General features: G+C 35.2%; 1 protein-coding gene across 5 annotated transcripts in view; it reads left to right on the top strand.

Annotated features, from left to right (window-relative positions):
• Positions 1 to 27,319, top strand: part of sobpa (sine oculis binding protein homolog (Drosophila) a) — a 504,585-nt gene that overhangs the window by 268,291 nt on the left and 208,975 nt on the right. For 4 of the 5 annotated variants that reach the window (XM_051925141.1, XM_051925144.1, XM_028797627.2 and 1 more), the window contains exon 5: positions 14,056 to 14,151. The exons of the other annotated variant lie outside the window; for it this stretch is intronic. In XM_051925141.1, the coding sequence (XP_051781101.1) occupies positions 14,056 to 14,151 (96 nt within the window). The remainder of the gene's footprint in view (positions 1 to 14,055; positions 14,152 to 27,319) is intronic. 5 annotated transcript variants of the gene reach the window in all.

The raw sequence follows: 27,319 nt of genomic DNA, 5'->3' as shown, positions 1-27,319 counted from the left end.
ACTTCGAATATAAGGTGCTAATAAATCTTTGAGGTACAATATTCCCCCCACCCCTGGCTAAAGTGGTATCTTTCGAAAAGAATTTCCTCCGGGAGCAATACAGGATCTTGCTGATCGCACAAAACCCTCTCTATATGAAATTCTCTTCTTATAATTTGCGCACCGATATCAACTGGTCGCTCATTCATGAATGGCGAAGCCATGACTGAATGAATTCCATGTACGGACACTGATTAAGTGTGTGAGCTAATCCTTTACACAGAACAAACCTGCACCAAGCAGGTTTAAGGATTTGGATGTGCTGCTATGACAATACATCCAGCAAGAGTTTCGAAAAACCGACAGATCCAGGATCATGCCAAATCGTCAACAATTACATCCGGCTAAACAAGTAATCCACGTATGAAAAATACCCCCCTGATGTCTCATGACTAGTATCAGACTATCATGTGGTATTTACACTTTGACAACAAAGACACCCATGCAGAATGTGTGAAAAAATTAACTGTGATTTTGGACATCTGGTAAATGTTTTGTTGAGAGCTGTGTTTTGTGATACAACCCAAAGGCAAAGACTTTCCGAATCTGGTCATTAAGCTTATGGAGCCGTTTCTGGACAAAGGCAGAACCGTAACAATAGACGGCTTCTTCACAGCACTTTCATTGGCTAATAGACTGCTGCACCGGCACACAACTCAGCTTAGCACCATAAGTAAAATGGGACTTCCACCTGCAGCTAAATCACTTTAGTATGCAAGCAATTCACCACGCTAATGTTTAGATCTGGCAGTGCCATGCAGTGCCCAGAATGGCAATCAGGCAATCACACCTGCAACAGCTCCCCAGTCTATAAAGGGGAGCGTAAGAAAGACAGACAGGAGGAAAGAGAAACAGAACAAAAGAGAGTGGAGGTTAAAGGACAGAGAGAAAGGCAGGAGCAGCAGCGAGCCAGTTCTTAGAGAGAAGTAGGTGGATGGAAATGGTGCCCCAGGAGGTAACGCTTGACTGGCGCTAAGGAGGGATCACTAGGATCACTCCTGCTGAGCAGCCAGGAGCAGGTTTTATCGTTCCGCTCAGAAGGATCCTCTCGCCTGGTGGAGCCTGTGACTAGCAGCAGTGGGAGGATGATATGCTTTTGCCTGGTGGAGCCTGGATTGGCAGCGGTAGGCACAGGAGCAGGGTCCAGTGGCTCCCCGTGGAATGCCGTGGATTGGGTGGCGGGGACGCAGGCTAGTTTTGAAGTATGTCTACATATGTTGGAAGACGTCTCTCCATGCTGCAAGGTCCGAGTAGGGTAAGCTGGAGAGGCATCGGTTTTAAAAGGGAAACACCAGGGATGAGAATTTTAAAGACCCTTGCCTGAGTTTTAACCTTGTTTTAATAGATTACTTATTTATTGGATTTTAACCTACACTGTACACTCATTTTATGGATTATTTATATATTGAATTGCACTGCACTTTTGACACTAGTTGGATTTGTTTGTTTTTTATAATAAAAGCACTTGCACTTTTCATCATCCCCTTGCTTGGTGTATTTTGTCCTCATCAGCTCAGCTCATCCAGTAATGTTATCGACGGTGTCAGATTCAAGAGGCTCTAGTTATGGAAGAGGGAGCAAAGAGCCAACCTGCACCGTCACAAGTATATTTAATTACACTGACTCATTCAAGCAGTGCAGGACAGAGGCACTCAAGCTTAAGTGCAGCTCTAGATAGTAGAACCTGTAGTAAAGTTTTCTATGGAACTACTCTCTAAACATGACCTTCAAACTTAGGCCAGTGAACAGCTCATGCATTTTTTAAGTGGTGGGAACAATGAATCATTTTATATTACTTAAGAAAATGATCATATCAACCACAGGCCGTAGAATTTTGATGCTAATTCTTATGTTTGGGTTTTGTATTTCTTTTTGCCTTATTCCTCCTAAGTAATCACATGTGCCTTGCAATGAAAATAAACTATTTTAGACGTTTTCCTGCACTAATGTTAAGAAACTCTTGCACATTGTGCTGTATATAGGTAACAATCTTCATTTACTGGTTATCTCAGTTAATTATGAGGTTTCTGCTTTTCAATAACAGCAATTCAAGTATGTACAATTAAGCATTCATCAAATTATGCAGATAGTCTTGTAAAAATCCATTATACTTCAAGTGTTAGTCTCTTGAATCTCTTAAGATTTTTAAATCTTGTTTCCTCATCTAGTTCTAATACAGCACTAGTTTGTAAGCTCTACTATATTTGCTGTCCCTTTTCCATCACAGTAAATTAATCCTTCTGTAACATTCAGTGCCCCATATAAGAAATAATGTACTTATCATTCTGGGCTATAAATTTAGCCTTTCCCATGTACTGAACAAACACCTCACTGACTCTAGCTGACAAATTCCTATTGCAAATTGAGTTAGTGGCTTAGTTTGTTGTTTTGGGCCATTAAATGTGAAATAAAGGCTTGAAAACAAGCAATGGATCGATGGTTGAAAGTAGTAAGCTAGAAAGAAAAGTGTCTAGTGACAGTGATTTAAGAATAATGTGGGGTGTAATGAGTGAGACAACTAAGGAATGCTCAATGAAACCACTGAAGCTGAAATGGGTAATGGTGCAATTAGATCCTCTGATAGTAAACAAAATACAGAGCCTGAGCGTGCAGCAAGAACCTGAATGAAACAAAAATGGAACATTGCTTCTTGAAACTATGTGGATGACATAGCAACAAAGAAGACATCTAGTGATTATGAATTAAACAGTAAATCTTTACATTCTTAGTCGATAATCAGGAATTAAAGTGCTACTTTTAAGAAGAGTACAGCAACATATATAGTAGTATATAGTAACTATCTTATAACATCAGAACACCTGTAATACTAATTAATTAAAACAAAGGAACATGTTTTATATAAACAAAAATTATAATCATGAATTTTTAGTATGATAAACTAGGAAAATATAAAAAAATCAAAAAGTAAAATACATGTATATCACATACAAAAAAACATAACAAATTAGAAAATAAATATATTTATCACAAGTCATAGACCTTTCAACAATACATATGAAAGATCAATTGCACAATTATCAAATGGATCACAATTCAAAACAGAAATTTAATCATAACAAATTGTTATTACCAGTATAACAAGCAACCTACTTTTTAATAACCTGGGAGTTAGATTAGGTTAGGTAGACTATTATTCCAGAGGGAAATTTGTCTGTAGCAGGAAAACACAAAAACATTTGTGATGCTCCAAAAAAAACCTATCTAGAAAACATAATAAGTTGACCACTTTATTTGTCGTCAAATTAACTCACATACCCTTACTTAAACTGCTCTTATACACTAACAAGAGTAAGAATATATGAAATTGTTTATATTTCATAACCTCCATCAATTGGGCTAAACAATGATTGTCACAGAGAATTAAGACAAAATAAATTTAGCTTATAAATACAGATATATAGATGTAATTAGACTATGTAAAATCAATGCAATTTTGGAGCGACAAGAAAAGTAGCATGTACATCATACTGAAGAACCAGGGCAAAGAACATCTAAAATTGACTAAAACAAAAAAAGTTCTTGTATTTTGGAAACTTTTATTCCAAAACATCTTTTTTATGTTTTACAACTTTTTTTCCATTGATTCATATTAAAATTTCAATTTTATGTTTATCTTTTTTCAATTGGTAGTTCATTCAGTGTTAACCCAAAGAAAGATGAATGACTCCTGAAACACATCAGTTAATTGGTATTTACATAATTAAACTTCTGAATGGGTGAATCAAGATTTATTTGATTGTGTAATTGACTTTTTCATATATATTGTTAAAAGGTCTATGACTTGTGCTAAACATGTTTATTTTTTTCTAATGTGTAATGTGTATTGTATGTGATATACATGTATTTTCCATTTTTGATTTTATATCTTTGTAGTTCACTATAATAAGAACACTGAAGGGTAATTTTGGTTGGTTTTATTTATTTTTTTGTTTAAACCCATTTCCTTGTTATATTAATCAGCATAAGTCACTACCATTTATGTACCTACACATTATAAACAACTAGAGTCATTGTACACAAATCCAAATATTTTGCATCCCCTCCCTTGGGCTGATTATTTGTTTAGAAATGCAATCCAGATTCTCAAATTCATAAAGACCCAATAGTATTCACTTGCAGAGTAACGGCAACCACTAAATTTTATATGCTGAACCATTGCCAATTGTCTTGGTATACACCTGTGACAATTCCTTTACAAGAGAAACACAGAAATCTATACAATCTATTGAAATTAAATGCCTTGATATTTGCTTTCATTAAGTATCTCAGCAAGTATTGTGCTTAACAACTATTTTATATAATTTTAATACCTGAAACTTAATATTTTGTGAGAAGTTTACAACAAATTTTGGCTGGCAATATGTGAGGATAAGTGCTAGGATCAGTGACCACAAGCCTCATTGGCTCCTTCAAAGAGTAGGAGAAAAGCACTTAGTGTATGATTTACAAAATTGTTTTCTGAAATACAAACTACTGTTGCCACTGAGCAATAAGGCATCACATGTTGACTCATTGAGTAAAAGCACTCTTTCCTTTAAGCTTGTGCATCACCCTTTTTACAAAAGAAAAGCATGACAAGTGGGGGACAGCTAGTTACACTGATGTTAAAAAAGAAAAGGATTTTTGATCTTGCAGTGGCCATTTCAGATCACTAATGTTTACTAAATAAGTAGTAATTAACATTTTGCATTGCATTTATATATACAATTTTAGCAAATTAAACTATCAAACTATAACAACTACATTTAATCTAATAATAATTCTTTGCATTTATATAGCACCTTTCTCACTGCTCAAAGCACTCAGCAGTTGCAGGTTAAGGGCGTTGCTCAAGGGCCCAACAGAGCAGAGTCCCTATTGGCATTTATGGGATTCGAACCGGCAACCTTCTGATTGCCAGTGCAGATCCCTAGCCTCAGAGCCACCACTCTCACATGCATTCTCTAATTGTGAAAAGAAATACTGTTTCTGAAAACAAATTAGTCTACATTTTTAGTTTATTTCTTTGGGAGAAATCATTATTTTGTAATTATTAAAAATATGTAATATAATAAATCAAGGAAACTCATTAAACCTGAGAAAGTGTTTCAGCCATTGCTCAAATATTTTGACACTTCAAAGAATCAACTAGATTTCTCTGTTTCTTAATATGAGAAAAACTTAATAATGGTGTATGTCATTAATGGAAGGAGTGTTCCAAGAATTTAAACATAAGCTTTCTTTGCTGTGATCAGTTTCAATTTAATATACAGTAGCATAAGCAGGACACATCAGGTTTTCTTTGTAAGGCAGGAGTGACTTTGATAATACTTGGATATTTTCAACTACAAATGCACGTACGGGCTTTTAATAATGGCTCTCTACTCTGCAGTGCTGAAGGAAATAATAATGCAATTCTGCCACAGACATTTCAAGCACTGGACGATGGACACAAAAACTTGCCAAAAAATGTAAGGTGAGGTGAACTGTAGCTATGAATGAGAGAGGCTGCTATACCACAATAATCAGCACTCTAAAGTCATCTGAAGTCAATTTCTTCTTCTCCATATGAAATCCAACTCTCTCCTAACATGAGATCTGTTTTAATCTACTCTTTAAGGTATGCACTTTTATACAGCAATGAACTATGGTGCTACTTGTAAGAGACATTATATAAAGGTTTCTTGACTGAAAACCTATCACTTACAAAAGGCAGGATGTTGTATGATAGTATTCAAAAAAGTTAGGGTAAATCTCAGTATAAGATACAGCTATATAAAAATTTATTATACTTATGAAATTAAATGATTCACCTGATATTGATATAATAAATTGACAACATCCACATACTCTACTTGTATGAAACCATGGCTTAAAGATGTTATATATGATAACTACTTTGAAATTTTTATTTACTATTATATATTACTGCATTAACCCAAGCCACTATTGAAATTGTGCATTATTTATGTAATTCAATCATTGCACCACTGAAAGGGTAACTGCACTTCTTTCCATTTTCATAAAACATATTGTATGAAAAACAATAAATGACAAAGGGCAAAAAAGCAAAACTACACTGAACCTGAGGCAAAATCCCCAAGGGCAATGTGATGACTAGTATGCACATTTAATATGGCTGTGCTAGTGCTACAGTGTGAGGGAGACTAAATTAGCAGGTTGACAATCTATTCCTAATTCTATTTTCAAATACTTCTTAGAATACATTCTTAATATGTTTCCTAATAAACATGTTTGTAAATACTATTTCAGTAGCTTCCTGAAAACGAAAGCATAATAAACACAATAAAAATGCAGTAAATTAAGTATAACAGTCATTTATTCATTTATTGATAATTTCCAAACTAATTTTTATTTAGCAAGTTTGATGGGACCCACAGATTTATCCAACAGCTGAGGTAGGAAAAAACCCTAAATGGGACCATTTTTCATTAAGGGGCTTGCTCACTTGAACTCCCCCACATCAGTTTAGTTTACAACACATATGCTATATTTTTGGGATGTGGGATGTAACCAAATAAATATATTTATCCATGTTTTGATTATTGTGAGATTATATGGGAATTCTACAAGGGCAGATGAATCCAACTGTGTGGTATTTTCAGCTGATATTAATATATGCCTTGTATGTAAAACCTTTGATGTAACTGAACAATAAATTATATACAGTACTAGTTTAGAAATGTATGCTGATTCATAAACTGTTATATAACCTGAATCTTGTTGGAGCATCTCTTCATATTGCAGAATACAGTATATTTACTGTAAAATTGGGGTTTATCATCATTTTATAAATCAAAAGAGTCTTTACATATTCTGCCATTAATAGCAAGTAACATCACAAGGCAATTTAAATAGAAAGCAACATGTTAACATTTTCTAATTCAAGATACACTCTGTTTCAGGCAACACATTTCAGCACTATAGTATGGAAGGCAGGTAGTTGTTTTTAATATATTTTAAAAAATAACCTGTAGTTTTTTTGACTGCAGGCTGCTACGGTATACATTGAAATCTAGGCATAACAAAAATACACAACAAATATATATGGAACTAATATATCCTTGTCTCAATAAAGAACATTTTTACTGACCTGAATCCTGTATGTATTATACAGCAGTCATACGAATGAAATAAAGTGCCATATTTAGAAATAGGTTTCGCTGAAACTGTGTAGTAGTTAACAGAGGAGGCACAAACAGATGCTTCACTGAAGTTCTACTACATTGCTGTAGGAGTACTGTTACAAAGGATAAAACTAGGCTTATCAAAGACTAAGAGCCATGCCAAAAATATACTTCCTTTTGTTCAGGTTTCTTGAAAATCCCTCATTATTTAAGTCACCTAGACAGTATCCTATAGCTGACACCAAGTGTCCAAAAAGGGTTTAATCCACTTGTCGCTGTGGTGCAATTTTAGTTATAATGCTTCTTGATTTCCTAACAATACATATGCCTTTGGGAAGTCCTTTTGCTTCAAGGCACCTTCAGGCTTATAACTCGCCTCACATTAGTATGCTGTACAATAACAGTAAAAAGTTTAAAATAGCACTACCACTGTATACTCAGTTGAAATCAAAACATATTTCAGGGACAATCAACAATTACATTACTAGTTATATCTTCTTCCACCCAAATTATAAACACTAAAGGAGTCTGGAATGTGTAAACCTTTCCAGGTCACTAAAACTGCACTGCATACAAGGCAACCTCTAACTCATTTATGTATCTTGTTGGAGTAGAGGCTAAAAATTAGCAAATGGTGGACATTTACTTTGAATAGCTGAAGTTATTTCATCCTACAGATCCTCTACTGAATTGAGGTCTGGTATCTACAAATTAACATAAACAAAATTTACAGTAAATTTATAATGCATACACAAAATATAAAAAATACTGTGAAATACAATAAATCTACCAGGGTGCATGCAGATCTACATAAGGTAAAACACTGTCAGTAGCTGTATTGTATCTCTAACCTTGTGGCTTTAAGTTCACTACAGATAATATAATAATCCTGCAAAGGAAAAATCATAAAATAAAAAGTATAATTAGCTCTGTCTGCACTTTATGCTTAAAAAACAACCATTTGCAAGATACACCATACAGTTCAAGTTTTTAAAGGAACATCAGGGTGTCTGAACCCATCCATTGAACTATTGTATTCTAAACTCTAAAAACCTGTCCATTTTCAACTCATACTAGAAATCATTTTTTCAAGTTTTGGAACTTTGCCTTTCTGTACGAAATATGTTTAAAAATTATTTTCTGCCCATATGATGTAATGCTAAACTGAGCTATTCTACAAGATGCATTTCCAGCCCAATTCAAGTAGCCTCTCCTCTTGCAAAGCAGCCAACAGGTTGCACTGCACCAAATCCATGATCAAGCCTGCAGTCATACATTTGGTTTAAAATGACAGCAGGGCTACCTGCTGTGTGAGGATTCGGCTGGATACTCATTACAGCTTAATGCAAATGAGATGGCACTGGTCCAGATGCTCATCATTTTTATTTTAATGCGACACAAAATGGCATCTGCATAATAAAATGCAGTCCATATGTGAGGAAGATGGCTCTGGCATGAACCCAAGGGACTGAGCAGGAGCTGGGGGGGGTGGAAGTGTTTGGGGAAGAACTGCTGGCATGGCGATTAGGCAATAGAAGAATGAAGCAAGGTGCAAAATGTCAACTGCAACAACACTGTAATGAGCTTCACACACACTTCTTTCTTCACCTTCCCCCACTTTCTGAATGTAACTGTTAATCAGCATTTTCTGCCAGCAGAGGCCAGGAGCCAGAGTATACAGAGCCATGACACTGGTGCCATAGCGCTAATGGGCTTAATGTCGACACTAAGGACTGTCTCTCCTCATTAGGCCAGTGAATCCAAATATCCATTAATTAGTTTGTTAAAAAAAGGGAAAAAAATGGTAATAGCTTTGTTATAGTATAGTGTAAATCTTAAAAAGAAAAAAAAATCACAAGAAGGTGATGTAGGAGAAAAGAGGAAGACTGAGAAAGTGAAAGAAATAAAAAATGATAAATGAAAAAACAACAAAAACACAGTAAAAGGAAAAGTGTGATGTCACAGATGAAATATAAATTGCCCTGTACTAAGTCTTGTGAATATAGGCAAGCTTTATCATCAATTCAGCTTTGTGTAGTACATGGATAGAAAGACTTTACTGGACTAATGGGAATGATAGCTGTGTGCAGTGCTGATTTATGCAGGTTATTATGTAAAAATGATCAATTTGCCAAACATGGTGTGTTCACAAACAAGATGCTGGCACACAGTTGATCACCAACGATGCTTCTTGAACACAGAGAAAGCTGCTGTCTGTAACCTAAATGGACAATGTGATAAAGAAACGATGAATAAGAAACATAAAAATAAGGATCTTAAATACTGTATACTCCACACAAATTCCAAAGTGAACTAGACTCTGGTAAATATCAGTTCCATATATGTTAACTCATGAAATGATAAAGAATAGCAGAGAAACAAACTAAAGAGAAAGGCTGAGAATGAGAGGAAATAAAAGTTGGATAAAAGTAGTGATTACGTTATCAGAGATGATAGAATTCTAGCAGACATCTTATATCCAAATGAAACTGTTGCCATCTTTACCAGAATGCGGCTGATATGGGACTGATGCAATATGTAATTAAAATCACACGGTATATATTCACAGATTTGGTGCATAGAGTATGTACATTTGTGTACCTATTACATAAAGTTATCCATTTATATTTTAATACGACATTTAATGTTGCATTTCATTTTTCATACATTTATGTTTTACAAAACAGTGGTGCAGTGATTAGTCCCACAGATTTAGCATCCTGGGTTTGATTTTAATGGTTAGAAGTTTTTCATGTGGAGTTTACACAATCTCACTGTGTCTTTGACAGGGTTTTGTTTCCATATTCCAAAAAGCATGCTAATTATGTCAACTGGTGACTTAAAGTCAGTCCTTTGTGAGTGCAGGTGTATGTGTGTGAATTAGCTTTGAGAAGGCCTGGCTCCCTGTCCTGACAATTCCCGCCTTGTGATAGGTTTTGGACATCCATGACCCTGAACTAGATTAAGTGGGTTTGACAATGTTATGTTATCAATGAGGTCTCAAATTCTCCCTGTGTTTATATGGATTTTCACTGGGTTCTCCTGTTACTTGCTAATGTGATATTTTCATTCTGACTTGATGCTAAACACTCCAAGTTGGCCTTGTGTGAATGAGGGTGGGTGTGTACTGGGGCTGTCAAATTTGACCAGAATTAGGGTTCAAATACTAATATTAAAAATAAGTAAATAATTTAATATATTTAAACATAGATTCAAAGTTGCAAGTAGTTCTACATGTACATTTGCACTTAAAAAGCCTATGTATGCTTCATTATTATTAATACTTTTGGTTCTTGACTCACAGTACATTTGCAAAGCAAGCAGCGCATACGACTCATGCGCTGATCCAGCCTTCATTTGGAAAAATGGCCCTTTACAAAAACAGGATTTTTTTGTGCATGGAAAGTGTCAGGTTCTAACAGAAAAATGGAACCAAGATACTTTGCATGCACATAATGTGTATATGAAACTCATACAAAAATCGCTCATAACAACTTAAACATGTTAAATATGTTTATTACTTCAGTCTGCACATCCTTAAACTGTCCTCCATCTCTGTGCTCAGTAATGCATATCTGTAGTCCTTGAGTGCAAAAGACGTGTACTCAGTGCTTATCTGTATGCTATATAAGCTGAGGGTATTTTGTAAATGTTACATTGTAATGAACCTTCGCCCTCGTTACATTTTTGATTTGGCAAAACAACTTCACTAACAGAAAATAAAAAATTCTGGTACTAAGTTTAAAAAAAATTATATCCATCCATTTTCCAACCCGCTGAATCCGAACACAGGGTCACGGGGGTCTGCTGGAGCCAATCCCAGCCAACACAGGGCACAAGGCAGGAACCAATCCCGAGCAGGGTGCCAACCCACCGCAGGACACACACAAACACAAAAAAAAATTATTTTATATATATATATATATATATATATATATATATATATATATATATATATATATATATATATATATATATATACATACACACACACACAAATATATATACACATATTCACATATATACACACACCTATACATGGTAAAATAAAAAAAATAAAAAAAATCACAAGAGGCGTTCCAGTTTAAAAAACAAGAGCAGCTTGTGGAAGGTACATCAAGTGTGCTGAACAGCCCAGTTTGAGAAGTTTGTAGATCGGGATACTGGTCGAGTGCTGCGAAAGGGTTCCGGTGGTCAAAGAATAACATACAGGATTTAACTACACAGAATTCTTTTCCCCCTTAAGAGAGTCCACAAAAATGTAATACATGTAATGTTAATACTTCATCACACCTTTGTCTTAGGAATGTGTCAAGCCAGCTCCTCCAAAAGACACGAGTGCTTGAGATATCTCAATATGCTATCCTGACATGGAAAATGCTGTTTAAAGAGGTGATTTTAAAGGTGTTATGATGATAAAAGGAAAAACAGAAATATGACAGTCATTTTCTGCTTAACGGTTTTAATATAAAGAAAACTGCAAAATATGAGATCTCAGGTTCAAAAGTTTAACAGAACAAGAGCAGGAGCAAAATAACACTTTTAGAGTGTTTTAGACGAGTTTAAAATCTGTTGTTAGTGCACCCTTTTAACCATAAAGCAAAAGAGTGGGTGTGAAAATCTGTATTTCATAAATGACAATACAAACTAACAATTAAACACTTGCAAAAGACAGAAGTATTGCAGCATGCCATGTATGGAGTAACATGATGCCAAAATTAGTGCAAGGCAAAAAAATAGAGGGCCATTCTTTTACCATCAAATGTCATTATTTGTCATCAAATAAGAATTTTTAATAGAGATGTGAATTATATTTAAATGGTGATATTCAGTCTGACAGGGCTAGTATATATTTAGTCTAGCGGTGACTTTTGCCTTGCATCCATTGTCGCCAATGACCTTTTATTAGATATTTGAAAGAATAAAAACTGATCTGTCCTAACCTTCACAGTGGTGCTTATATATGGAGTAAGCAACATTGACATCTATAAGGACATTCCCAGTCTGAGTAAGTCCCATTACCTACCTGTGGTCCATTAGTAAAATATGTAAGTGAACAATTGTACTACAGTCTAAAACATGTCAGGCATCTTGGGATGATGTTTAGCATAGAAAGATGATATATAAAATAGTGATAATTTATGTAACTTACTGTATTTGTATTATGTGATATTTTCATTCTGACTTGATGCTCAAATATTAATGAACTTTAAGTAGAATATTTATTTTTGTTAATAGTTTTGTCCATTTCACAAAGTATTTTCAGAACATAATTGCTTTAAAACATGGAAATCAAGTAAATAGAATTGATTCTTTAATAGAAAGAAACTGCAAATTATCTTTTTCATCACATCAAATGGTGAGGGCTTAACAGCTATCATACAGTATGTTGTAGATTTCTCAGTGTGAAACAAATTAAAACATAATGAATCATTTTGAAATCTGCTTTATCAAGGTTAAAGTTACTGGGGCAACAGCCTACCCTGGACAAAACAGGGTACCAGCCCACAAAAGTCTAAATTCACAGACACGCCTATACTCACTCACGCCTGACCAGTTTAGAGTCACTACTTAACCAATGTTCATGCTAGAGCTAAATTTGATGTCTTAACCAACTGAGAAGATTATTATATATAGTGCCACATAGTGTTTTAACTTTGAATGCAATCTGAAAACACTTCCATAAAGCAGATTTGATGTCGTACGTATTTCAAGTATCAGTGCACGGGAAGATTAAGTGACTTGCTCAAGGTAACACAGGAAGTGAAAAGCATGCACTGAATCAGCAGACTTTTGCTTTACAGACCAACATTAGCCACTAAGGTACACTGTCTGATAAATATTTTATTTTAGTACATGTACATATGATAGTGTACTCAGTCTTCTAAACCCAATTTTTCAGTCAGGATTTTAAGGCACAATATTCCAATTTTAAATCATTACACAAAAGTCATCATATCCTAAATTGTGCCTTACCTCATGACAGTTTGGTGTTTCACCCAGGACTGGTTTCTGTTTTCTGCCTAGACCTGCAATTGAAATCACAACCCTTGAAGCATGACTTTAAATTTGAATGCCACAATAACTGGATTAAGAAAATGAATGAATAATTGAATAGTATCTTATTAGTTTTCCAAAGTTGGTACACTTTTCAGTACCTCTTCAAAGCAGGGTCTGCATTGCAGTTTTATTATTCTTGTTGTTGTGATTGTCATATTCCCTAATAAAGTTATGGTTTATATTATTTGCCCATTTTGTTGAACAGTATCATAAGAATATGACAAAAAAACTACACGCATTTCTATTTAGGGTTGCACTTTAGGCAAACAGCATAACAGGGAAATAAAACTATAGCAGGGGAAAACAGTCCATGACTTTTTGCTGCCTACTTCTTTACCTTTTATCGAATATCTACCTATGCTTACAGTCCTCTACGTTACAGATTATATCAAAATGAAGCCTAAGTGTAACAACACTCTTACCAACAAATCAGTATGACAGTTAATAAAATATGATGTAATTTTAACTGAAAATGATTCAAGTGAACAGTCTAATTTATTCTCTATTCATCTGAAAATATGAATGACTCATTATTGCATTCATCTTTTTACACTTTTCTTTGGACACTAGAACAGCTTTTTCCAGTTCATCTGTGTTGTGGAGGGGTTGGTGGGTAGATGGGGAAAGGGAGGGGGAGGAGGTTGAGATCAGTATATAAATAAGGAAAAGGGAAATTGTTCATTTGTTTCAGTGTTTTCTTTTTTCACTTTTGTTTACTACACTTTAGCATTTTATTTTGTTGCTTACTTTTTTTCTTAAGTTTTATTTATTTGTAAGTCCGTAAATAGGCCATTATTTCTCCCCTCAGGCTAGAGACGAAGATGGACAAGGTGACACATTTCCCCAGCACCACTATTCTAAGGAAACTCCAAGGCTTGTCTTCAAGATAAACAGCGATGTACTTGTAAGAACATTTAAAAAAAAAGTCAGAGCATCTATATAGAAGAGGTTTAGTAATAATGTTTTTGGGATAAATGAATGCTTTATTTTCTTTATGCATATGATTTGTTGATCCTTTATCAGCTGCTTAGTCTTGTTTTACTATGTTTTAGTATATAGCACATGCATACTAAAACTAAATGTTATGCCCTCTACATGTTTATACTGAAGTGCACTCAGTATAAATATGATTAAAATTTGTAGAAAATATGTGATTATGATGCTAGAAAATATACAGCATCATTAAACATATGAAAGAAATAAAAACTATTACCTTAGACCTAAAATGATTTCTATGCACCATAGTTGTTGTAGAAAGGTACTTGTGTAGCAATAATGGAAGGGAGCGAGTTGTAGTCCACAAGCATTCACCCTGACCCTGCTAAAAGCTTTTCGCACATTGTTTGATACGAGTGATCTTGCCAGCTCGAACCTGGAAGTCTCATGATTGACTATTATCTAATGCAGTTATCTTCTCCTAGGCTATGCAATTCATCATTAGTGTATGCTTATGGACATTTCTAGACTACAGAAGATATGAAAGTATTAAAGCATCATTCACTGGAGCACAAAGAACTTATAAGAAATTTGATAGAAAGGTATACTATAGGTAAATATTATAGCCTATTCTCAGTGCAACTCAAATGTTGCCACATATTCTGGATATACTGTATATGCACTGCATGTTATTTAATTCAATGATAGTGTACATCTTTTTGGGATTAATTTGCCCTTTGACCATCTCCTCTTTGTGTTGTCACTCTTCTTTACTGAATAGCAAGTCTTTGCTGGCTAAATACACTAGCAGATGCATTTGACTGTAGCACTGTTCTTACACTGCCTTATTGCTGGACAGCAATGTGGTGATTAATCAGTACATTAATATATAATTAAACTTCACTGTTTTATAAGAGCACATAGAATCCTGTTGGGTTTGTACTATAACTCAGTTCAATGCTCTGTCAAAGCTGGCCCACACTCCAAGTATAATGGAGCACAATAACTAATTATATTTCAAATTTTACATGAGAAACTTTTAAGGAATAAAATGATTACTCATAGAAAATGTCAACAAAGGCAAAATAGTAATAGTTAAATCTAATTGACATGGTGGTTAATTAATGCATTATAATACAATTTACAAATTACATAAAAAGAGAGGAAGGAATAGCAAGGATATGGATGGGTTAGTTTAATACAGGGAATCTTTAAATCTACAAAAAAGTTGTATTAACACATTTTTATTTGAATATATGTTTATATATACACACACTTATAACAACAACAACAGCATAAATACCATACACGTTAATTTACTATTAAGCATGAAACAATATAATTAGTCCACTATACAAATCAGGATTCACAAAACCCAAAATATTCAATTTTCATGAAAGAAATGTACACTACAAAAAATTCAAATCAGTGCACAAATGCATGTTTCAACATATTTTTGTAAGCTTGTTCTTTTTTATTAAAATAACCAATATTAACAAAAAATATTTTCACAGCAGTATCATAAGTTATATTGCTTCTTAATTAGCATATGCAATTAAACATTTCACTGCAGACTGTTCATGTAACAATAACGACCCTATAAACCTACCAAATAATGTCACCGCAGTGCAAAACCATACAAATTTAAATTTATCCTTTTGTTTTCTGTGTTACTATCAAACCTTGCTCCAACTGTGCCTGTGTTTTAACTCCTGCTTGAATGCCTTACTGACCCATTTGCTGTGGTTCCTGACTGGATCTAGAACTTAATATTATACTTCAGTTTAAAGAAAAAAAAATGAACATCAGCATAGTGCACAAAGCAGAGACCGCTCCACAATATTCCCTTGCAAGGAACATACGCACTAGTCAAAGACATGATAGGGACACAAGTAGGATTTGACCAGAAAACAAGCATTAGAAATTTGTCTGCTTTTTCTCTTTGACTTGCTAGAGACCTTTAGTTGAGAGCAATGCAAGATTCATTGCTGTATAATTTCACCTTAACCCTATTTCTGAATTGTATCACTGAAAGATGTATCAATGTCTCCTCTCCAGCACTTGTTCTCACATCCACGGCTCGTGAAAGGTGCAGTATATACAATTAGCTGCTCCTAGATGGGTTTGAGTATATCACGGGAGCTGTTCGAATACTAAAAGTTTTGTGCTTCAGTGGTCCTGATCAATTTGAAAAGAAGCCTGTAGTGGATCTATGAAACAATGTTGTGAGTCACAGTACTCGTAATTATATGCAAAACACTTACCCTATGGTCCCATTTCATCTTCACGTACAGTGATGTCTATATTGTGAGCCAACAACTTTCACCTTCATGTCATTATGCAAACAGTAAATAACAGTTCTGCCAAAGTGAAGTCAGATTGTAATGTCATAACTTGGTTCTAGTTTTTCAGTCAGATTTTTACAACTCCTGGTTTCGCTGAAAAACATTTTAATTTGCCTTTGTGTTTAATTTCAGTCATGTGGTAATGTCATACAATACATGATACAAGGGCACATTTTGTATTGGCAATATTTTATATCTCTAAATTCAACACAAAAAAAAATTGTCTCACACGTATGTGGTACATGTAGTAAATAGGTACATGTGTGAGAAACACAATTTATTTAAGTGTAGAATAAAAATAGTTCAACCAGTGCAGGGTTGGTTCTCCTTTGTGCCTTATGCTGTTGGAATAGGCACTGCCTCCTCGTAAGTCTGAACTTGATATATAAGTTAGAAAAATGATATGTGTATAAAACCAGTTGAGCAACAGGCATGTATTTCGAAGCATTACAGCAACATCCTTTCCTATCAACATGACAAGCACACAATTACTGAAATCAATTAATTGAAGTTGGCTTGAAGATGTTATATCATGTAGAAACCAGACCTAACCACTTTCTTACAGCCAAGGAGTTGGGTTCAATTCTTGGCCTATGTCAAGGTTGTTTTACCTGTGTCCATTGGGGATATATCTGAATACTCTTTCCAACAATTTCATAAAAATATATGTAATTTAATTGTCTTTGGCTGGAGTGTGCCCTATATTAAACTGTGTTTCCACCAGACCTGCCCCCTGCCTTGCATCTAATACTTCCAGGATAGGTTTCGGTTCTCAGTAAATTTGTAATGAATAAGGCAGATTCACAAAATGGATGAAAATAATACTGAAAACATTATGTATAACAGGAATGCTGTGGTAAAGTGGCTGAGTAGTAGTACTGTACTCTACTCTACATATGTACATAATTAATACATACTCATTTATTGTTTTTCTAATCCGCATAACAGAATTAATGGAGATGGGTACAGGAATCAAAATTCACTTTTATGCATCAATGAGTTTTTCTCTTACACTGTACAATTGACCAAATGCAAGCACATTAAACTCAATAAAAAAAATAAAAATCTGCATGTCATTATAAGATGTTCAGGTTTTAGGAAACTAAGCAAACTTAAAGTGATAGTATTTCTGGTAAGTGTAAACAAATAAATGAATTGCACAATTGCTCCAGAAATTAGCAATCTAGCCTGTTCACCTATTACACCATGTGAAAAATAAAATAAATAAAATACAGAGGCTAAAAAGAGAAGGTCATCTCATTGGTTAATCCTCAGTCAGACCTGTAACTTGCCACCCAGCTAATGTGTATGATGACAGATGGAAGAAGGCAAGGCAATTACTTTGTTAATACAGCAGTATTAATCAGCGTCTCCCTTGACAGTAGTAAATGCACTTTGAATGATGTTAACTATTTGTTTCCAAGAATACCTCAAAGTTGTCAACAGCTTTTTTTTATAGCGGAAATTCAATAATCTTTTCTCATTAGCTTTGAGGGGATGCCTAAGCTGATTTAAGTTTAAATACTTAAGATGAAAAATATTTAAAATGTATGGAGCTTTACATATAAATCTATATATCTATCTTCCAGCAAATCATTCCTGCTCAGAATTTCAGGAAGGAGTCTGACCTTAAAAATATATTAAGCCATCAATTTTTAAATGTGCTTTACCAAAATATAGGGTAAAAAGGATGATTTCAAAAAAAGGTTCCAAAATATTTGCATATTGTTTTTATAATAAACAGTGCTTTGTTATGACAATAAAGCTTTACATACTGTGCAGGCAGAGTACTTCAAGAATGAACACACCTATTAGCACAGGCACATTTTCAGACTGTTAGCCAACACACACAATAAACACTGAGCAATTAAACCAGCACTTAATAAAAGAGGCAGAAGAAAGTCTACCATCTTATTTCTATTTTATTATGCTGAAGCCTTGTTCATGAAATTTCCCATTTTTCCAATTAAAACATACAAATAGATTCAACTGTATAAAGGGATTATGCACAAATGTAAATAGTAAAATTGGCCAGACACCTTTGGCTTACATGGATTCAGTACCAAGCAAAAAATGAGGATGTATGTGCCTGCAAGGAAAGCCACAAAATATGCTCAAAATGCAATTTCTGAATAGCTGTTCATAAGTCTATATATTATATCTAAATATTGGATTTTCATGTCCTTTATTTACCTCCACAGTTGTTATTCCTACTGCCTCACATTTGCAGCAACCTGGGAACAACTGTCAGTGTGGAGCTTCAATTTGTTTTTTCTGAGTACTTTCTTCCTTACTTATTTCAATTAAATGAGTATAGGATAAACTAATTGCCGATTCCAAAACATGTCCAAAGGGAGCTTATGTACAAATGCACTCTGCAAAGAACAAATGTCTTATCCAGAGCTGGGTTCTGTTTTGCACTTCAAAATAGGCTCCAGCCTTCTATGAACCCATACTGTAATAAGTAGTTTCTAAAAATTATCCAATAATAATATTTACAATAACATTTATTTATATAGCACATTGTCATACAAATTATGTAGCTCAAAGTGAAAGAAAAAAGAAATAATACAAAAATAAAATTAGGCAATACTAATTAACAAAGAATAAAGAAAGGCCCAATGGCCAAGGAGGACAGAAAAAACAAAACAAAACCTCCAGAGAAAAAAAAAAACAAAATCTGCAGGGGTTCTGAGATCACGAGACCACCCAGCCCCCACTGACATTTTACCTAACATAAATGATCTCAATCAATCCTCATGGTAATCAGGCTTCGTGTGGAAGTATTAGACGATGATGGTCATGTGGACCTCTAGCCTTCAATCCATCAATGTAGGGACTGCATGGTGCTTTGATCAGGTGGTGGTGATGGTGGTACAGATCGCCACTACAGAAAACCAGAAAAAGAACAGCAGAGAAAGTAGGGGTTAGTACAGATTTCGGAGCCATGCAAAAAAAAAAAAGATAATTAAATGCATATACAGAATATCAGGGTTACACTAAAATGAAGCTATGAGAAAGCCATGTTAAAATAATGGGTTTTTAGCAGTATTTTTAAAGTGCTCCACTGTATTAGCCTGGTGAATTTCTATTGGTGAGCTATTCCAAAAATTTAGGTGAAAAACAGCAGAAGGCTGCCTCACCAATTCTTTTAAGTTTAGCTCTTGGAATTATAAGCAGACACTCACTTGAAGATCTGAGGTTATGATTTTGAGTGTAAGGTGAAAGGCATTCCGAAATATGGATGGAGCAAGATTATTTAAAGCTTTGTAAACATAAGCAGTATATTAAAGTCAATGGTACAAGTTAAAAGGAGTGTTGCATACTACTGTATCCTAATAGTTTAGGAAATGTAAGCAGTAAATATAACTACAGACCTTTGTATAAGTTTTTACAAATGTTGTAAACATTTCAGTCTTTTCATAATATGGTGTCTTTCATTGTAAATAGTATCATCAAGCATTTAACAATATTACAGTCAACTTGTAGTAGTAGCAGTAGTACTGTCACATATGTAAGACAAGGAAATAAATAAACAAGCAGTCTGCTAAAACCAAGTGGGCAGTATTATCAAGAAGTATCAGAACATTTAAGATTGAAAGTAAAGCGTTTCACTTTAAAGCATGGAGGTGGAGCGTTACAGAGCAAAATATATTGCAACTATGTTTTAGAGTGGTGACAATAAGCGCAACTAAATTGGTTTACTCAAATGCGTAGATAGCTATACTGGGCAATTGAATTTCATGGCTATGGGGAAGAGCTCAGGACATTGGATTTGTGTTTTAAAACAGTTTTAATTTTCTAATACCTCTTGCAAATTACAATTTTTGTAGTTCTAGTGACAGTTAGTGAAGGATTGAAAAACAAAGTAAAAACTGGTAAATTCAGCAGACATACAAGATTCATGCAACACATGTAAATATCATGAAAGTTTGACACATAGTGCAATCTCTCTTGATAATCATGCAAAATAAGAATGATGCCCGTCAAAGTTATCTGTACATTTTTAGGTGAAAACAACAGCCATGTATCTGGAAACAGTGGAGACTGGAAGTCTAATTTGGAAACCACTTCCACAAATCTACAATGACCAGATAGTGTTACCTGACTAAGAAAATTAAGCTGCCATTTCTGAAGGAAAGAGGTGGGCATACTGTATTAAAAGGCATTTGTGGTTATCATGACATGCTTTACACCAATCGTGTTTGACTACTGGTATTTAATCTTTAATTTTCTTGCATTTTTTTTATATGTTGCAGCTTTATGTTAAAATCATTTACATTTATTTTTCCCCCTCATCATTCAACATTAAATAGCCCAGAATGGCAAAAAAAAACAAAAAAACATGATTTTCTTTTTTTGTGAAAATTTCTTAGAAAAATACAAAATAAATATCACACTGACACAAGTATTCAGTCCCTTTGGTATGCAGTGAGATCGATGGAATTGCTTGCAAAGCTTAGAGACTGGATTGTGCTGCGGCCCAGATCTGGGGAAGGCTTCAAAAAAAATGTCTACAGCACTGAAGGTTTCCAAGAGCACTTTGGCCTCTATAATTCTTAAGTGGAAGAAGTATGGAACAATCATATCCTAGAGCAGGACACCTAGCCAAATCCAGCTATCAGGATAGAAGGGCTTGATAAGGAAGGTGACCAAGAAACTAGATGTTACATTTGGCTGAGTATCAATCACTGAAACACTCCCCCAAACTAGACTTTATTGCAGAGTGGCCATATACACACCTCTTCTCAGTAAACAACCCCTGAAAATCCACTTGAAGTTTGTAGTCATTAGACATTAAAGTAGTGCATTACCAAACTTATAGTCATATTTCATTGTGCTAGTAGGTAAAACACTATTTATTGGTTTGACTTCAAATATTAAGTATTGTGCTACCACTGCACATGCTGGCTCAGTGGTTTCTATATCTCCTTCACAGTTCCAACAACATGAGTTCAGTTCTTGACCCTGTCATTATCTACATTGCATTTACACAAACTTTCTGCCCATTTGTGATTTACCTAACATCCTCAAGATGTTCTTGTTAGATTATCTGGCATCTCCTAAGTGGTTTAGTATGAGTAAGAATAAGTGCTTGCATGTCTGTAACCTGTACAGGACTAGCATGTCATTCAAGGTTTCCTCCTGCTTTCAGCCTCATGTCACTGAGGCAGCCTCCCCACATACTGTATTTATAATAGAAAAGGCAGATTCAGAAAACAAGTGAATGGAAGGATGGACGAATGGATCACAGAAGAAGAGTTCACCAGCGCGCACTGTATGAGCCAGTTATGGTCCAATAACAGAACCAATTTCACAGCTAATGAAAATTCTAGCTGCTTTAGGTACAGCCATAATGTGATCTATTGTGTCTACTCTTTGGTAGGATGGTAGTGTGAAAAACAAGGTTTGATCCAAAAATAAAATGCAATTAAAATAGGAAAAAATTAATAGTATATGACTGTTAAAATATATCTAGGCTTATGGTCTGTTAGTCATTTTTGAAATGTAGATGTCAAGGATAATGCGTGTACTTTTTTTTTTTAATTTGTCATTCTTACAGGTTAAGGGAAATGAGAAACTGTACATTTGACAGTGGGTCAAGGATTACAACTGTAGTAAAGAAATCATGCTTCCTCGTTAATTAAAAATCTTCAGTTTACATGGACAGTTTTCTGGAAAATGGAACACTTTAAATTCTGTTAAGAAAGCTTTAGACACCATGGCAACATGGCCACAGAAGATCACTGAAGCTCATCTTTCATACCTAATAACTAATTATACCATCATATTCTGGAAAGTATACCTTAAATAAGACTATTTGTGATAAAACAACTGAGAGAAAAGGTCACATTTCTCAGCTAGTTTCACACATAGCATTAATATGAATTTTCTAGTTGAGAATTCCTTGTAATTCTCTACTTAATGTATCATATTTAAGAATTAATCTAAAAAGTGACCAGTTCTAAAGGTCTTTATCATCTTTGACTAGATTTCACATTAACATTTCAAATACATACAGTAGGGCGGCACGGTGGCGCAGTGGTAGCGCTGCTGCCTCGCAGTTAGGAGACCCGGGTTCACTTCCCGGGTCCTCCCTGCGTGGAGTTTGCATGTTCTCCCCGTGTCTGCGTGGGTTTCCTCCAGGCGCTCCGGTTTCCTCCCACAGTCCAAAGACACGCAGGTTAGGTGGACTGGCGATTCTAGTGTGTGCTTGGTGTTTGTGTGTGTCCTGCAGTGGGTTGGCACCCTGCCCAGGATTGGTTCCTGCCTTGTGCCCTGTGTTGGCTGGGATTGGCTCCAGCAAACCCCTGTGACCCTGTGTTCGGATTCAGCGGTTGGAAAATGGATGGATGGATACATTCAGTATTTTTAGGTATATATTATGCTACAAATAATACTATGTGATCATAGCACAAACAAACAGATAATTGCTTTGCATACAGTCTTACAAGAAAACAGAAAAAAATCTGTTTACACACCATTTGAATGCAGATGAACCATAGAGAATCTCTAACATCTGAAAAAAATGTCAATCGGCATTACTATTGTTCAGCATTGAGCTTGAAAGTAGAATAACAGAGACTCTTGGAATCCCAAATTTAATGATGAATTAAACAAACTACATGGGTCAGAATCCCCTGGTCTCATTAATACCTTTTTATGGGTTTCTTATTATATGTTATGTTCTGTATAAAGTGAAATTACTATTTTGTGTTATCGTGACATTTCCCTCTACTTATCCTGTACCTATTTTCTTCAAGGACAACTGTACACATCGGGTTCATTATCGGGTTGGTCTCTTGTCGCAACTTAAGATTAACACATACATACAGACCCTAACCACAATAGTGCCTAATTTTTGACGGACATACAGCTGGTTAACACTAGAATTACCAGAGCCTATGAGAAAACTCGTAAATCCGGCCCACCTTAAATCCGTTCGCACCACTCCATCAGCATCTTTTGTCTTGTAAATGTGCCGATTAAGACAAGCAGCCGGCTATTCCATCCCCTACTGTCACAGAACGTTCACTAAGTTCTCCCAGCTCATGCCTTGTTTGATTATCTGGGAGTGAGTGAACTGCTGGAGTTTTAGAGTGGAAATAATAGATCGTTATTTGGAACACATGCATTTCATGTGTGTTCCGTTTCTACTGTAATCTGTGTAAATTGTAAGAACAGAAACTTTTTCATATTTTTCTAATAAATGTTAAAAAATGTAGGCATAAACTATAGAATGCGTGAAGCCTGAAGTCCAAAGATCAAATAAACACTTTCACAAAAGGTTCAAGGACAATACAACAGCTTCCGTGGCATAGCGGTAAGATTTGCTGACCTGTAATCATGGGGCCACCTGTTCGCAGTGGTATTGCTTGGGGGGGGGGGGGGGTTTGGGTCAAGGGGGGACATCTGTCCCTGGGTGCAGCATCCAGGGGGCGCCATTTTGAAATTTTCTTTCCCTTCCCCATTGTATTTTGGCAAACAGGAGGGAGCGCGAAATCTTCAGTTGTCCCCGGGCGCTGAAAACCCTAGCTACGCCTCTGCTGGTTCAATCCCCACTCTCTCCTATATTTGCCATTTTCAGTAGTGAGCTGCTCTTATTGTTAATATTATACAGTACACACATACATTTGGTTTGCGTCTGTAACAGACCATGTATATTTATAGTACTGTACTTGTAAAAGTTACCTTTTTTTTCACTTTTATTCTCTCACTCATGATCACGATGCATACTACTGCCCTAGGGATCTGACTCTGTTAGTTTTAATTTGAAACTGGGAATCACGTCTGTGTTTTTTTTTTTTTTTTGACATTATACACCATAAGGTGCATACTAATTCTGCGTGAGCAGGAACACTCAATAAAACTGAATAAAAAAAAATAAAGTGATGGTGAGATACGAAGAAGGCAGATTCACCAGCGTTTGTGTGTCAGCTTTTATCCCTCCACATCAGAGAATGTCCAGTTCCATTGCCACAAAACACTACTCACATCTACAGTGATTCCCAGTTTCAAATAAAAACTAACAACGTCAGATCCCTAGGGCAGTAGTATGTTTCGTGATTGTGAGTGAGAGAATAAAAGTGGAAAAAAAAGGTAACTTTTACAAGTACAGTACTATAAATGTACACAGTCTGTTACAAACCCAAACCAAATGTATGTGCGTACTGTATAATATTAACAATAAGAGCAGCTCACTACTGAAAACAGCAAATTTAGGAGGGAGTGGGAATCGAACCAGTGTCCCCATGATTACAAATCAGTAAATCTTTCCACTACGCCACGGAAACTGTTGTATTGTCCTTGAACCTTTTGTGAACGTGTTTATTTGATCTTTGGACTTCAGGCTTCAGACATTCTATAGTTTATGCCTACATTTTGTAACATTTATTACTAAAATATGAAAAAGTTTCTGTGTTAACAATGTTTTTACACAAATTACTGTAGAAACAGAACACACATGAAATGCATGTGTTCCAAATAACGATCTATTATTTCCACTCTAAAACTCCAGCAGCTCCTCATCTTCTTCTGATATTGCTCTTCAGACGAGGCACATTTATTATAAAATTCTAGGGGGTTTCGCAACATGTGATTGTTAGATATTCCGATTGGCTGACTGACAATATGATGAATGAATTCACTCAGATTCTTTAATCTGTTTGAAAATGTCTGTTTCCCAAGCAATAAAGTTTATGATATACTAGACAAAGAGCCCGTTTCGATAATGTAAGATGAAACAGGCACAAGTTTGTGTCAGCAGTGTATGAAGAACAAATGATAAGTAACAAAGAAGTTTTTTTGTAATGATTGTAGTCTGCTTTACTCATTACTGTACAGGCTTGTACTGTTAGTTGATGAATTTTCCAGGCCTATAGTATAATATTGAATGATGAATGTTCCAGTACAATATGGAATAGTAATAAGTATAAGCACCACAAACCTGATATAGGTGTATTGAATTAATGCGTAATTGAATCAGAATGCGTAATTAGGCCTCAAGCTGTAGTCAAAATTGCTTTTCAGGCCTCTAGAGCTTTAATCGAAGTCGCCTTTCTCTTTGAATTTTTGCGGCCATAAATCCGCTGCCTGCCGCGATGTTGGGGTTGGATGTCGGTCTCGTAAGGTTTTTCGGGCAGCTGCGCAGAAGGCGACTGCGCATTCGGCTTTGGACGTGCACAGAAGGCGACTTGCGCATTCGGCTTCGGACAGACATGAGTGAGTGAGTGAGGAGGCAGGGGAATTATGTAGTAAGATATCAAGCTGTAAAGCAATTTAGTCCTGGTGCCCTTCCCCTCACAGGTGATAAAATCATCAATACAGCTCTCCTGAATTCCTGCTCAGTTCAAACAGTTGATATTGGTACAATTCAGGAAAACAGACTGCTTTGATGTTAAACTGCCCATGCAAGTGTCCTATTTTTAAGTTTATCTTGATTTGTCTTGTGCAAAATATAATGAAAATATAGACCAATATTTACAGATTTTGCACACCACAACAATCATTTAGTTTTTCTCTTATTACTCCATTAAGAAAAGAGTAACACCTATTAGTAAAACAATGATTCTACTCTCATCCACTTTAACTGAAGGAAGATATACAGTATGTCAGATTTATTTATTAGCTAACCAGCTGTAAACTTGTAAGATAAGTTAGCTGTAGGTAGTAATTTCCAAGCAAGGCCTGAAAAACTGCTAATACTAGAAAAAGTTTTAATACATTAAAATGTATGGGGAGGGGACATTTATTTGTATTTCTAAGCCTGTCAGTTGAATTAAAATTTAAAGGGGTTGTCACTGAATGCCTTTCTTGCTACAGGGGTCATCTGCCATTTTCCTGTGATTGGCTACAGTGGTACTGGCCTCAGGGTATAGTGGCTTTTTTGTTTAGTGTATAAATGAGTGCACAACAGTGGAGCTGCCAAGATTAATTTTTGGGATCTGCCAATGATGATTTGTGTCTATAAACCCTTTTCCCCCCAAAAGGCTAGGTGTGCATGGATAGAATGCTAATGTGGTTGGAATTAAGCCTATATATCCCAAATTGAAGCATAGGCTGCCAGTGATATCATGTTCAACCACCATAAAAAAGGATGGAAATTATTTTATTATTTCTAACAAAAACCTCCAATGATTCTGGTTGCACTGTTGGAATAAAGGAGACAGTGTATCCCATAAAATGTGTCTAGTTTATTTCAACTCCTTATCACAATTCAGAGGCATTTTTTAATTAAACTGAAAATGTCTTAGCATTCAAAAAATGATGTGATTTAGCCTGACAATGACTTTAGGGCTTTAAATAGCCTTCAGCAGTCTGGTTGTTAAAAGTTAAATTGTGGAATGCATCCGTCAAGTAACATTCAGAAATGAAGTGTTTCTTTTACATGGAGTAAAGCACCAGTAAATTGTCATTACAAATGGGAAAACTGATTGTAGTTACTTATCTTGCATCTTTAAAGACAAGAAAAGCTTCTTTGGCACAATTCCTTATTACATAAACATAATATTTTAATTTGCCTCTACTTGCTCTTTGATTCAGGTTTCTTTATGAGTATAGGCAGAATTAGAATTTGATGTTTTTTGGAAGCACTCTGTCCTAATCTGAAACAACAGATTTCCACAGTACATAGATATGATTTTTGACTAGTTGATCTCTGGGATTTTTTTGTAGTGAGATATTATATTTATAAAAGTTGAGTGATAAAAGAGAAAAAAAGGCAGAGGAAACCTGTTTACATGTATGCCCCTACTTAGTAAGCACCAATGTATTTGTGGTAGTCGATTTTGA

Source organism: Erpetoichthys calabaricus, chromosome 3 (assembly GCF_900747795.2).
Source record: "Erpetoichthys calabaricus chromosome 3, fErpCal1.3, whole genome shotgun sequence".
NCBI lineage: Eukaryota > Metazoa > Chordata > Cladistia > Polypteriformes > Polypteridae > Erpetoichthys > Erpetoichthys calabaricus.
This window is presented reverse-complemented; position numbering and strand designations above follow the sequence as displayed.